This window comes from Amphiprion ocellaris, chromosome 15 (genome assembly GCF_022539595.1).
Source record: "Amphiprion ocellaris isolate individual 3 ecotype Okinawa chromosome 15, ASM2253959v1, whole genome shotgun sequence".
NCBI classification, from domain to species: Eukaryota; Metazoa; Chordata; class Actinopteri; family Pomacentridae; genus Amphiprion; species Amphiprion ocellaris.
This window is the reverse complement of record NC_072780.1, coordinates 20,310,222-20,324,605: the sequence shown is the minus strand read 5'-3', so window position 1 is coordinate 20,324,605 and position 14,384 is coordinate 20,310,222. Positions and strand designations below refer to the sequence as shown.

The window sequence follows — 14,384 nt, the reverse complement described above, 5'->3', positions numbered from 1 at the left end:
TTCACACAAAAAACAATTTTCACACAGAGCTGATAAGAAGCAGGAGATGGAAAGACGACCTGGTGGAAAAAACTGACAGATTGACTTCAAAATATAAGGACAGGATGTAAATGACAGGAAGAGCAGCGATTTTGCTGAAAAACAAGAGGTAATTTCAGCTGGAATAATTACCGGCTGGGTGTGAAAAATTATTCGCATATGTGCTGTGGACAGGATTAAAATCACTGACCAGGGCAGGTACTATGAAAATCACATCAACTCCCTTGGAGAAATAAATCCAATCTAAATGGGGCAAACGAGGAAAAAAGAGAAGAATTAATTGTTAATTGAATCTGTTGATTACAGGGTTGTATCGGAAGAGATATTCAGTTGTGTTGGTATTGGTAGTAAAAACTGTAGAAGGAGTTAGCAGTGAGCTGTTTATCACTTGGCAACAAAATGTCTACATACTAATCTTCATCTGGAAGCCTGCTTGTTGTTTGGCTACAGTTCCTCCACTCAGTGTGCAGTTTGCAGTCTCATAACACCTTCCTAAAAGACTGACTACAGTCATAATGGAAAACTACTATCTATAGAGCATAATCAAAGACAAATGGAAGGAAGTGGAGCCAAAGCTCATACAATAAATGCGTAAATCTAATGAATGGTCTCGGTGATCAGTGGTCTCTACTATAAAATGAAAATGTTTTCAGATATATGGGGTAATTATGAGCAGTGTTTGGGCCAGGAATGTCTGGGAGGTGGCCAGATCAAGGCCACTTCTCCATTCAAAGGGAACAATAAGCAGCACTGTGAAAAAATACACTTACTTACTTGAAAGCAAGACATTTCCATAGGAATTAGGTTGTAAAAAGTGATGTTTGTCTTCTATTTCAGGACGAGAATTTGAAGTTCACAACAACAGACATTCATTTTGAATGGAGAGATTATCTTCTACTGAGTGTTGGACTTAGAGTTTGCAGCCTTAAAGCTAGTGTGTTCAGTATGTTTATAGAAAGTCAGTCAATCCTAAAAGTGTTTGGTTTCTGAAAACTTGTGTTTATTGCAACTGAGGAAATAAATTTATGTCAAAAGAAAATGAGCCCAATTTCTTTTACATGTTTACTGCAGAAGTGAACTAAGAGAACATGATCAAACAACTGAAATCACATGAGAACACAATAGACTTACAACATGGATATAATATCTATCAGTTATCAGAAAAGGAAATCAAGGCTCAATGTGAAATTATTACCTTTTAACTGATCTCTAAAACAAGCCAGCAGGTTTGAAAGCCATGTCAAATTTTAGAAAATCAACAAAATGCCCCCATTTATCAGATCCAAGAACTGTAAAAACTAGACAATTGTCAAATGTTCAGCTTTCCAAACATTAAACCAAATCTAAATTTAAAATTATGATATTTCATCAAAATCAGTTCATTCTACATGTGTCATCAAAGAAAATGACAGAAATAAATTGTTTGCTTGAGCCAAATTTTGTTAAAAAAAAAAAAATGTGTGTATATATATATATATATATATATATGTATAATAAGTATATATATATATATATATATATATATATACATATATATATATATATATATATATATATATATATATATATAAAAAATAAGTAAATAAAAATGATACTGGAATGAGTAGAAAAGCTTGGAAACAAATGAAGAATGTCACTAATAAAATATCTACAGCATGTAGAGTCCCTGTTTTTACTAGTATTAGTTTCACATGTCGGTACTTGGATTGATTCCTGTTTTTTTCAGATTTTTGCAAAACAAGTAATCAAAGCAATGTAACTTCTTTTTCTTTTCTTCAATGAATTATGGAATGAGAACTCTGTTATGCTGCACAAAAAAAGAATTTTGAGATCTTTCTACTTCTAGCTATGGTTGCGCTATTTCCATGGAGGTGCAGGAAAAATGGAGTCCACAGGGAGAAAAAACACCCAGAAACCACTTGGAGTTCTGAGGTTTACTTGGTATTTCAACTTCAAAGAATTTTTCAGACCAATTAACTGGAGCTCACTTTTAGTAATAATAATTACATTACTGTGCTGGTGTCCAGAGACTACAGATAAAGTGATACTGATATGATACAATATGAACTGTAACTGAGGGATGGATTCTAATGTTGTCTTCGTGCTGATATCAACTGTTAGTGTTAAATTGTGCAGGGATGAAAAATTATGTGTTCGTTAGGTAACTCCCCATTGTTTCAGCCACAGATTCATCACTCTGTTGCCGTTTCTGAATAGAACTAAAAATGCAATGCTGACTGATCTTTTAAATATCTGGTAGAGAGTGGGGTTTCTGAAATGAATACATGGTACAGCTTTTAAAAATGAATAATCCTGGAAGCAAAACCGATTTGGGCTTTTAGCACACGAAAGTTCTAGTAATGGGACATTTTATGTTTGAAGGGAATCACAGCCAATCACTGACAACATTTGTGGATAACGGCTTTAAAGTTTTATTTTCAGCAGTGGAGTGCGTGGGTGAACATTTATATTTTTCTCATCATGTCACTGCAATAGGGAAAGAAAATAGAACTAAATAAACTGCAGCAATGAACTCTTACTTCTAAAACTATCAATCTGTAACTATTAGGTTGGTAGTAAAACTATCTGTTTTCTTCTTGTGTCCACTGAATCCCACGTCTGTCATATACAAGAACTTGGAAGATGTTTTGGATAGAAACTTCTGCCAAATGAACATTTAACCCCTTTCAGACACGCCCCCCTGAAAATTAAAAATTGAACATCATGGTCTCGTGTCTGAATAAGCTTTAACATGGAAGTCCCAGCAGAAATCATACTTAGTGCATAAGTAATTCATTGAAACTGGCACAAGCCATAACTCAGCATCATCAGATGAAGATGAAGCCACAAGGCAAACCATGCAGAAGAAGAGAGAGAGATTAAATGCACATTTAATACTTAATTTTTAAGAGCACTGTAATTAATTCATTATCTTAATCACCGCCAATTACGCACAAAATCAGTTTAACAAACTTGGACAGATTCCCCTCGTGGTGTAGCCAGAAAGGGTAAAAAAAAAAAAAAAAAAACAACAAAAAAAAACCCCTCATCCACCCACAACAACGATCTGACAAACAGCAGGGTACAGACAGCATGTGAGCCGATAGAAATGAAGTTACTTAACATCGCTTCATTCAGTACTTGTACATGCTCAGAAACTGTGCAACAGAATCGGCTATTAAATAACATTAAACAATGAAACCGATGTGAAATGATTTTCCAACTCCTTGCTTTTCCCTCTCTCTTATATTGCTTTAATATGCAGCTCATTACATAAATGTCCTGCCATGTCTGAAAAGAGCCATAAGGGACATCAACATAAAAGTCATTTATGTTTGAATGACAGAATACCATCATTCTAATGGACAGATGAAGCCAGCAATGTCTGAAAAAAGGAGCTTCTACAGGTGTCAATTAAACACTTCTGAATTCAACTAACGTTTAGCTGCAATTTCTCCTATTTACGTAAGTTGACACAGAAAAGAAACAAGAAACAAGCACAGTATGAGCTGAAGGCGAGGGGTTAAATCATGAGTGGTTTTATGTGTTTGTATTACAGTTCCTAACACTGAGAAACTTCAGTTATTCATAGTGTTTTCATTACTTGAATAGTAATTGAATTTAAGGAGCCGTCCACCTTAATCTCTGACATGCAGGCAGGTACATTAGCTTTTCGACCGTGACACAATTTTTCTAGTTTTGCCTCTTCACAATGGATTTACATACACTACCAGTCAAAAGTTTAGACACACTTTCTAATTTAATGGTTTGTGTGTGAAATAAGTAAAAACATGTTTTATATTTTAGATTCTTCAAAATAGCCACCCTTTGCTTGATTAATGCTTTGCAGTAGTCACCTGAAATGGTTTTCACTTCACAGGTGTGCCTTGTCAATTTTTTTTCAGTTTTGCAGTAGCCAGGTTTGTACACAATTTCACACTTTTTTGTTTTCGACATATTTCCATACGTGTTCATTCATAATTTTAATTCCTTCAGTGAGAATCTACAATGTAAATAGTCATGAAAATAAAGAAAAAACATTGCATGAGAAGGTGTGTCCAGACTTTTGACTGGCAGTGTACATAGTCTTTCAGTTGTCATAGGGTCATAAGTCATTGAGCAACTGTCTGAAGAACACAGAAGACAGCTTGAGAGGACAATCACTGAATTCTTTCCACGACTCCTTCGAAACATCCAGCCAAGTCAGGAACACTGCTTAGGAGATAGACTTTGGGCTGCAGGATACAAAAAGATAACGGTTTTCCTTTTCTGACTGATCTACAAGAACTGTATGTGTGATAGAACACCATTAACTCTAGTTCAAGTGATACAGAATTTTTTTCAACTTAATTTGGAAGTCACAGAGTACACACACAGGTCAACATAGCCTCAGCAGGGCTAATTGCTGCCACCACAAAGAGCAACAAGAAAAATTTGTTTAACCATTTCAACGAGCATCATAAAGCTCTGCTGAGAGGAAAGGAAGATCTGAATGACATCCAAAGCACAAAAACTTATTTTGGATGTATTTACCAGTGTTGTACAACATAAAGAAGGTTCAAAATGGCTGAGAATTTTTCACCTCCCAAAAGACATGATACCAATTCACACAGTTACCAAAGAGAGTTTAAAAACATTATCTAGTCACCTTAGAAGCAGTATGTAATACTTTCTTCGAGTTGCCATACCAGAGCTGTACGAAACATGCAAGACACAAAATGAAACCGAGCTGTCAGTGGGATATTATGCAGCTACAATTGTCCAGCCAGACAACAGAGCTGTACATCAGTTTTACTGTCCATGTTACTAAAGAAGACTTCCAACTGGAAAGTCTCTGTTTGTAAACAGCTTTTTTCCTGGATGATCATACAAGTAAAGAGAAGAGAGAAAATAGAAAAGTGCTGGTTGTAAATGTAGAGGACTTAACTAAAAATGCATATCACTGGGGACAGAAAGTACAGATTACACTTTCCTAGAAAACACATGCAAAAGCCTGCCCAGTTCTGGAATAAGGCTTTTTTTGTATAGATGTACTTCTAGCAGAATAATAGGAAGAAAAAAGAAGGGTTCATGATCAAAGAAAACTAAATCATCTGTCATGGTGGAAGCAGTGTTATAGCATGGGCATGTATGGCTGCCAATGGAACTGGGTCACTGGTGTTTTTTGATGACGTGATGCTGATAGAAGTAGCAGAATGAATTCTGAAATGCACAGACCTCTACTTTCTGCTCCGTCAAATACAGACAGGAAGGTTCTTAACAGTACAGATGGACAATAACCAAAAGCATACCTTGAAAGCAATCAGAGAGCTTTTAAAGGCAAAGAACTGGAATGTTCCTCACGGACCGATTCAGTCATCTGACGTCAATCCAATCTAGCTCTTTTTCACTTACTGACGACACAACTATCGGCAGAAAGACCCACAAATTGAGGCAGCAGCAGTATAAACTTGGCAAGGTAAAGTGATGTCAGTAGGTTCCAGACTTCAGGCAGTCAATGACTGCAAAGAACTACATTCAAATATTAAAATAAATCCTTATACTTATGCTTGTGTTAGTTTGTTCAATTACCTTTGAGTCTGTGACAAAGTATGTAAAAAATAACTGTAATTCTTACATGGCTATTGCTGTATTCAATAATAATAATGCAATATCTGCGTAATGTAAACGACATCGTGGTGCTGTTTAAGTTACAGAAATTGTGTCTGTCCATACTTAAGGACCTGATTGTATGACACACAACCTAAAAGATCCTTTATGGCTACAACCTCTGTAATGTGCAAAACCCTCAACTAAAGTATTTGACCTGACACAAAAATGAAACCAACTTAGCCTGACAAGTGCACTACAGCTGTGGTCTGGAACTGTGACTGCACAGCCTGAACCAGGACAAGAGTTTGTTCGCTGCTGGGAGATGAAAGTTCATCCACCATTCTTAACCGCCCTTCAACCTCCTTTTTAAATCTTAAATCTGTTGGAGCTCTAAGTGCCACTGCTCATCATAAATCATTCACATCCATCCTGTCGAGCAGTTAACAACCACCAACCTGACCACAAGAGGGCTGAAATACCACCGACTGGAGGCTTTAGACTAATTTCTGAGGCTTTAAAACACAAATTTTAATATCAAAACAGAGGGTTAAGACAGTGGGGGTTAAGCCGGTTCAAGGACAATTTTTATTGAACAAGTTTAGAAAACTCTTCTTTTTGTTCTGCAGTTAATTAGAAGAGACAGTAATGGAAGTTTTTATACTAAAAATACATCAGCAGTGCATCATACTGAATCCCAAATACACTCACGATTTACATAAGTTAGTCACGCAACACAATTAAAACAAATCCAGATCATCCAGTCTTCTATTCATTCATGCACTTGTGGCAATAATATGCTTATTCAATACTGAATGCATGTCAAAAACTCTTGAATCCCAGTTGGTCACAAGTCTGTTTAAAATTGTGAAGTGAAGTAGAAGTTATTGTTCCCCACTGTGTTTCTATGAGGGACACTTTTGCCATTGTCTGCATTATCTGTTTAGATCTTTGCTATACTGGTACTGGCTGAATTTAATCTGATCGTACTATATGTGCCACACGCTTGACCCCTTGAATGTACAATGATGCAGACAAATAATTCAACAAAATAAAGCACTTTAAATTGGCGACTGAGTATTTTTCTAAAGATTGGACAACTAATTATTCAAGTGAAATGATTTGCAGATTTTAAACTGTTCTCTACAATGATGTTAAAACAGTTAATTTGTGAATATGATATTTCCTTTTCACGGCGTGCCCCTTTGGATCACCTCTGCTGGTTCTCAGAGCACAAGGTACTTCTTCATTTCAACAAAAGCAGATTGTTTCTTGATCTAACCTGGCAGTGTAGGTGTATGTTCCTCCCTGCTTAGTAGGATGGATCTCAACAGGGAAAAAAAAATAAGCAGGACGTTATTATTTGCCTGCAGTTAGTTTTCTAAATTTAGTGCTGCGGTGGTGGCGATTTGGTGTTAGCGGTTGAATGGTTTATGGCAGAATGCTTGAAAAGAACAGTAATAAGAGCAGCGCTGTTTTTGCTTCAGACGGAAACAGGAAAGGCAGGAGCAGATCCTGAATGATGGTGAGAACAAAACAGAGACATTCACATGACTACAGTATCTTAGCAACAGATGTATGCCTATTTTGTACCAAATATAAGAAAGTGGTGGAGCCAGGGATGGAGACTGACAGAATGGCAACTATTAAGCCAGCTCCCGGGGGACTGGAGGTCCAGCGGAGTCCAGTTTAAATCCGGAAGCAGCAATATGACTTCTTCCAGAAATGTTAAGCAGTCTCTAATGGCCTACTGGGCAGCAATACTGTCAAATTCTTTTCTATCAGACAGGACAATTACATTACTGCAGTCTGGCAGACAGTTAGAGGTGAACGGAGGTTTTGATTTTTTTCCTCCAGTACAGGGTGTATAGACAGTGATAATCCTCACAGGATATACAGTGTATTTGAACCTGAATCTCTCAGCAGAGCTACAAATACACTATTAAACCTATCATCTTTGACATTTTGATGTCTAAGTACTTTAGTTGGTAGTGCTACACTAAAGATTAATGTGTTTGGAAATCTACTAAACATGCAAACAGATACCTGTACATGCGTTTATGTTACATGTGACATTTTATTTTGGTAGTGCATGGTAAGGGGTGCTCCACAGATTTGACACATTCCAAGTTCCTCGTGAGCATTACAACTCCAATCGATGCTTGGCCTCAAGACAAGCAGGAATCCTGCATTACAGACTGGGGTGAAGAGTTTGAAATAAACAGCCCTTTGGGAGGCACAGCGGAATCTAAAGAAAGATGCGAGTGAGTCACACTATGGGAAATGTAGGATATGGAGCATCTTTGGATCTATAGCAGAGACCAAAACACTAAAATATGTCAGCTTCTGCTGCTTAGACTTTGATTATTCATTTTTCTTGTTTTAAATTTGTCTCCTGTGGGCTGCTCAAGTTGACAAACATAGGAACCTTTTCTGCAGGAATACCTGTTTAAAAGGCTGGTATATCTGTATTCTCTATGCTACCTCTAGAAATTTTAATATCAAGTTTTTCTCCTTCAGGCTAAAAAAAAAAAAAGATTAGTAAATGATAACTATTTTTCTTTGTGGAGCGCTGCTAAATTAACTGGCAGTGGATTAATATGCAATTATGTTGATAATCAAATTATTCAGTCACTTTGAAGAATTGCAATCTTTCAGAAAACTGAATAATTTAGGGTTTCAAAGTACTGATTGAAATATGTTTCATTGAGCATCTAAAAATATGACAGGTGTGTCATTGGGTTTTTTGTATGAGCACTTTTTTAAAAAAAAATCTGTCATTTTACAGACAAAACAATGAGTCCATTAATCAAGAAAACAATGCTGAATATAATCAGTTGCAGTCGATTTTTAAGCATTCGTTTTAGCCAACCTCTTTGCTTCAGTTAGACTATATTGTATAAAATGTCCTGCATGTCTTCCCTGCTTTCAAAATATTGTTTTAGCATGTAATAACTTTTGTTTTTACTGCTGCCTTTGTTTTTCATACAGGAACGTGTGAGTTAGAGCAGATTTAAATTCATGGTAAATTAACTGAAGCAAAAATTACATCCATATGGTGTTTTTTTTATATGCTGGAAGACACATCATAAGCAAAAAGAGCAGTCAGCATCATGGCTGGGTATTTCTTCCTGGAAACTGAGGCAATCTAGACAGCTTGAGATTTTATACTTTGATACAAAACGTTCCATATGTAAGAAACCTAAGGAACCAATCCTGTCTATTTGGGGAGTGGCGCTTTTTCTATAATTATTCTTCAGAATCTGTTTCCAGTTCACACATCTATGATTAAATTACTCCCATATTACAACTTGACACTGTGTGATAGTGTGAGTAGTTTTATAGTATTTGAATAGAGTAGTAGGTAAGCTGGTGTGCATGAATTGCAGTGGGGTGGTTGCAATAAGAGTTGAGGAGGCTAGATCCACACATTCTCAAGAATGCAATGGTGTAGAGGTAGAAAATCTAAATATGTAACTCTGATACATAGAGAAGAGTTTTTCAGGGTTTAATCAATGACCAAAGAGGGACTTTAAAAGATATCAGAGTGAACAAGACAGAAGCAGTGGGAGGCAAAAACCCTTCAGACAAGGTTACTGTAGAGGAGCACACAAACAAGAACCTAACATGGCTACGTGCAGCGTTAACCTCATACAGCACTTCCATGTGGGCTGAACTTTATTTACTCTCTTTACACACAATTGTCAGGGCATCGGAGGGGTGAGATCAGACTACATTACCAGTATCTTTCTGTGGAAGGACCTTAAGACCTTCCTACAAATTTGAGTTCATTCAGAATCAAATGTGCACTCTTTCCCCCCCTGTGCCGGGCTGTTGAATCTGCAATGCTACTCTGCACCACCGCACAAACTGGGGATGGACCTCAAGAGGTTCCAACAGCAAGTAAACACTAGAATGTGCTTTACAGACTTGACTCATTAGCAGGAACCAAAGGTGTCAGAACAGGTGACAGGTGGGCTGACATGTCTGGACGGCCATGGACACTGACCACAGCCAAAACAAACCCAGAGGAAAGAAGAGAGGTATTGGAGTGAATACAGGTGTACAAAAACACTCCATTTTAAGCTCTGACAATCAGAGCAGTGAGGCAGAACACCGACTCACAGAGAGGAAATCCAAGTCTAGAGACAGACTTCTGCAATGCTCCCTGGAAGCCCCGTTATGTAAACATGTCGAGCACCACAGGCAATGAATGCGGAATCTCCTAACCTGTGCTGAAATGGCAATTCTTCAACTTAATTTTCATTTTGGGAAAGAGGAAGAAGTCACAGGTAGCTAAATTTGGTTTACAGTGTAGGTGGGCAGCAACGACCGTGTTGCTATGGCCAAAAAGCTGGAGCCACAGATCACATTATTTGTGGTGAGTGCTAATTTATTGTAACATCAGCAGAATTCTGCGAATAATTCCAGGTGCACAACCACATGACTGCGGTTTCCTCTCTCTATGGTAGCTACAAACCCATCTCCAGCAATGAGATTTGCAGTCCATGGAGAAATCACAACTGCACATCTAACCATGGTTACAAAAACATGTGTAGCATAGATCCTGATGGCAGAACAGTGTCCTGACTCATGACAGTGGTTGCTCACACGTGTTTCACGCCTGTGACATGCTCCACGCTTGCACACCACAGTCTCTGAACTTTTTTATCAACCCTTGCATTAACATCATAGCCTTTTATTTTTTTTTAGAGCGTAGTATCAATAATAACACACACAACCAGTTAAGCGCAAATGGACAAATAAGGCATCTCCAGACTCTAGCTTCCTAAGTTTGAAAGGTGTTCTGGAAACTACTTGTGTATATAGGACAAGGTTGAGGCGGCTGAGGTCCAAAAGCACTGATGACACTGCCGATTTTTTGCAATAAGGACAATATGGACATATAAGAACAGCTCATACTTCAGTTTGCTGCTGAACCCCCACATCTTGACATGAGAATTTGATTTAACTATAGCCTGAATGCATGACTCCTTCTTTTATTGTACTTTCACTATTTTTCTTATTGTTATCTTCAAATAGGTTTTGACTTGACATTACTTGACATGTGGAGTGGTGGCAGCAAGTGCAGGGGCTGCTCATGACATTCGTCAGCTACCATTACTAATTATTTTTATCAAGATATAATGCTGTTTGAGTGTGTGACTTAGCACACTGTGTGCAGCAGTTTTCTTGAAAAATAACTTTAAAAAAAAAATAAAATCATTTGCTCTATGTATGGTTTCAAGAATGCGAAAAATTCAGTGGCATTGGCGGATGTTCTCTCAAAAGCCTAGCGTATCTTGCTCTTTAGATCACCGCAGCCATAGTGGGTGTGCCTTGTTTGCAAACCTCAGCACAGTCTGGCTTTCATTTTGCATTTGTATACCATAAACTAATGAGAAACATGCATGTTCTTGATATTTCAATTCGACTTGCCTCCTTGTGTTACTACAGCAGGTGGTGTTTGTACTGGACAAATGGTTGTATTTTATTTAAAAATAAGTTTCTTTCTATTACTAAATAAGAGAGAGGGGAAAAAAGGTCATGTTTTCTGATGACCAACCCACTCTGTACTCTGATTTTCTTTAGGCAGCAACACACTTAAATTATCTTGTTTAGCCAGACGGCACAAAACAGAGAGCAATGATAAAGATCCATCCTGAGCGCAGGTGTCAGTTCGGTGTATTTATAACTGCTGCATGTCCAAACCCTCACAGGGGAGAATTTCATTTAAAACTACGGTGGTTAAATATGAATTTGCAGAATATTGTAGAAATACAATGTATGTACAATAAAATTTAGCAAAATATTCTTGAGAGTCATGTGAATGCAGAAAGTAATTACTTTTCTTGATTTCTGGACTTTCTGGGCCTATTATATGTTGTATAGCTGGACAATCTTTGATTTAAGGACATTTCTGATACACTGTTATGTCAAAGAATGACTTTTCAAGAGCGCAGCTATCTGGTAAACTGTACATCTTATAGAAAATGTGCTACTACATACAAAATAATAAACAATCTACACTCAGAATATACCAGAAGCAGCAAAATAATTTGTCGTTACAAACTGAATCCTGGCAGGCTGACAGCTCAGCCTGTTCTTCTGCAATAAGAGACTCTCATATGTTCAAAACTCTTTGAATGCCTGCTGTCTGTTTGGAATTAGTCTCCATGGCAACGGACCAGACCGTCTGGCTTCAGCATAGCTTTGCTGATGAAGTGCTGTGTTATGGTAATAGTGACTGCAGAAGTAAGACCTGAACATATACAGCACATTTGCAAGGATCCTCAATGGATATAGATTCTTGCCAACTGCAATTCTGAGTTAAGCATCCTCCTCAACCTGAGATGTTTATGCAAAATGAGAGGGATCAACATTGAGTGCCAACACCAGCGAAAACTGAGAAAGGGATAATGGAAACATATGATAGTAAATATTTGGGAATAGGAGAGCCAGAGCTTTAAGAGAGTTATGTGATATCCCTGTAGAACATTTTATTGAAGAGTAGCTGTTGGAGCTGATGCCGTCGAGGCACAAACAAGTTCAGGGAGGGGAGTAAAGCTGTATGAGATAAGTTTTGTTCCTCACCTTGGGACACTATGGGACACAGTGGCCTCACTGGAAGGTGTCTGAAGCCTCTCCTCCACGCTCAGCGCCTGAGGACCAAGCCTTCCCTCAGCTGCCTGTCCAGCTCCTGGCTGCTGCTGCTGCTGCTGCTTCTCCACCGTCTCCTCATCCTCCATCTCCTCGTTACTTGACTTCTCCTTCCCTGGGCCTTCACTCTCGCTGTCACTCTCGTTGTCGCTTTCCTCGCCTAAGATTTCGTCCACCTATTTTTTTTAAAAAGGGGCTTTTGTGAGCTTTTGTTTTGGTGTGAATATTAACATTTTGCAAGACCAGCATGAATACACAATGTACATGAACACAACTGCCAAGAATACCCGTGTTTTGCATTTGGACCAGAGCACATTACATTAATTACTTTCTCAGCTTCCAGTGAGCACATATTAATCTGCCTTTGAGCATTCTGAAATAGACTCCCGCCTAATATACATGAGTTAGTGTTTTGCAAATTTCAACTTTTATTTTTGCGGATAATCATTAATAGAAATAACGGAATGTTCTATTAAAAGGAATAATTACTTCTCAGAGTATCATCAAGAGGAACCACATGCGTTAGTCAGTTCCCTTGATGCAATACTGATTCCTATTATGCATCTAATTACATGTGGAAAGTGGCTTTCCTTCTATAAATAACTGGGTTATGTTCTATACTGTAATCCTGGATGGTAATTAAACTTGGGGCCAACAGTTAAGATAATAAAACAAGCTTTGTGAAGCAGAAACTGTCATATAAGTTCAAAGATTTGAAAAAAATATAGCAGTATCAAATGTTAGTCCATTTGTTGCTTTGTCTTTACATAAAATATTACCCAAAATCATGAGTTTGATCAGGATCAAAGTAATGTCCTGTACAATAAATATGAGTCCACAGTCAAATGTTGATTAGCTTAGGTTCGCAAAACAATAGAAACAGGAGTGAACAGCTAGCGAGAGCACAAAAGTGAAGTTAAAGTCCAGCATATAAAGGTGGTAGGTGGATTTTGTTACTTTACTTTCTTTTGTGTTAGCTAATCGTGTTGAAAAGGTAATTGATGATTAGAAATCCCTCGTGCAATTATGTTAGCACATGAATAAAAGTGAATTTTCATGGAAAACATGAAATTGTCTGCGTGACCCCAAACTTGTCAGCAGTAGTGTGTTTCTAACCTAAAAATCATTTGACATGAGGGTGTCTTAAAATTCCTGCCGGATAGCTAAAATTGACAGTGCTCTCTGCTGGACAACAGTGTAATATAATTTCTATATAACTGCAAACTTATCTTGGGAATTTCTTGATAATAACTTCTTGTTAACTGTTATGACCACATAAACGCACACTGCCTTCAACTTTAAACTTCATACATTTAAGCATTATACTACAAAAATACATTTAGGTCTGACACTGTCCCATAATGAAGGATGTGTGGAAATCACTTCAGTTTTTGGTCAGATCAAAGTGAAAACAATGTTACTGATTGTATACTGACTGAAGTTGTATAAGAGAGAGCTACCTGTGTATATTTACGATATTGTAAAGTCAGACTTTCGGCTAGACATACCTGCTAACCCACTACAATCGTCCCTCGCCATATCATGGTTCACTTTTCTTGGTCTCACTGTATCGCAGATTTTTACATTGCATTTATACAATTTTGTATTGTGGATTTTCAGCTATATCACCAGATTCTGCAGTATATAGGTAATTTTATGTATTTATTATTTCAATTATTTTTGTGGTAAAATAAGCATTTTCTAGCCTATAAAAAATTTAAGATGATTTTCACTAATATAAAAAATAACAATTAAAACATAATAAAAGAATATTAAATCGAAATAAAATGTGTAGCGTACAGCGCTGGGCGACCGCAGCATCAGTCTTCTCCATCTCCCGTGTATAGCATGCATTCAGCATCTCGTCTTGGCCATTTCACATCGACGTCTGATCGCTGTGCACAGTGTTGCTCTGCGGTGTTGTGTTTTTTTGAAGTTTTCATAAAAAATTATTATTTCAAGCCCTATGATGTCGATCAAACGTTCTGCGCCTTCTAAGGCTTCTGGCACCGAACTCAAGCGCCAGAGGAAGATGGTTACTATCGCAGAATTACGTAGGTTTCAGAGTGTAGACAGTGGTTAAGAGCATAGGTAGT

The 14,384-nt window shown here is 37.6% G+C and overlaps 1 protein-coding gene across 1 annotated transcript in view; it reads right to left on the bottom strand.

Annotated features, from left to right (window-relative positions):
- Window positions 1-14,384, bottom strand: part of ctdp1 (CTD (carboxy-terminal domain, RNA polymerase II, polypeptide A) phosphatase, subunit 1) — a 98,950-nt gene that overhangs the window by 38,232 nt on the left and 46,334 nt on the right. The window contains exon 12 of the mRNA XM_055018038.1: window positions 12,223-12,464. Coding sequence (XP_054874013.1) covers window positions 12,223-12,464 — 242 coding nt within the window. The remainder of the gene's footprint in view (window positions 1-12,222; window positions 12,465-14,384) is intronic.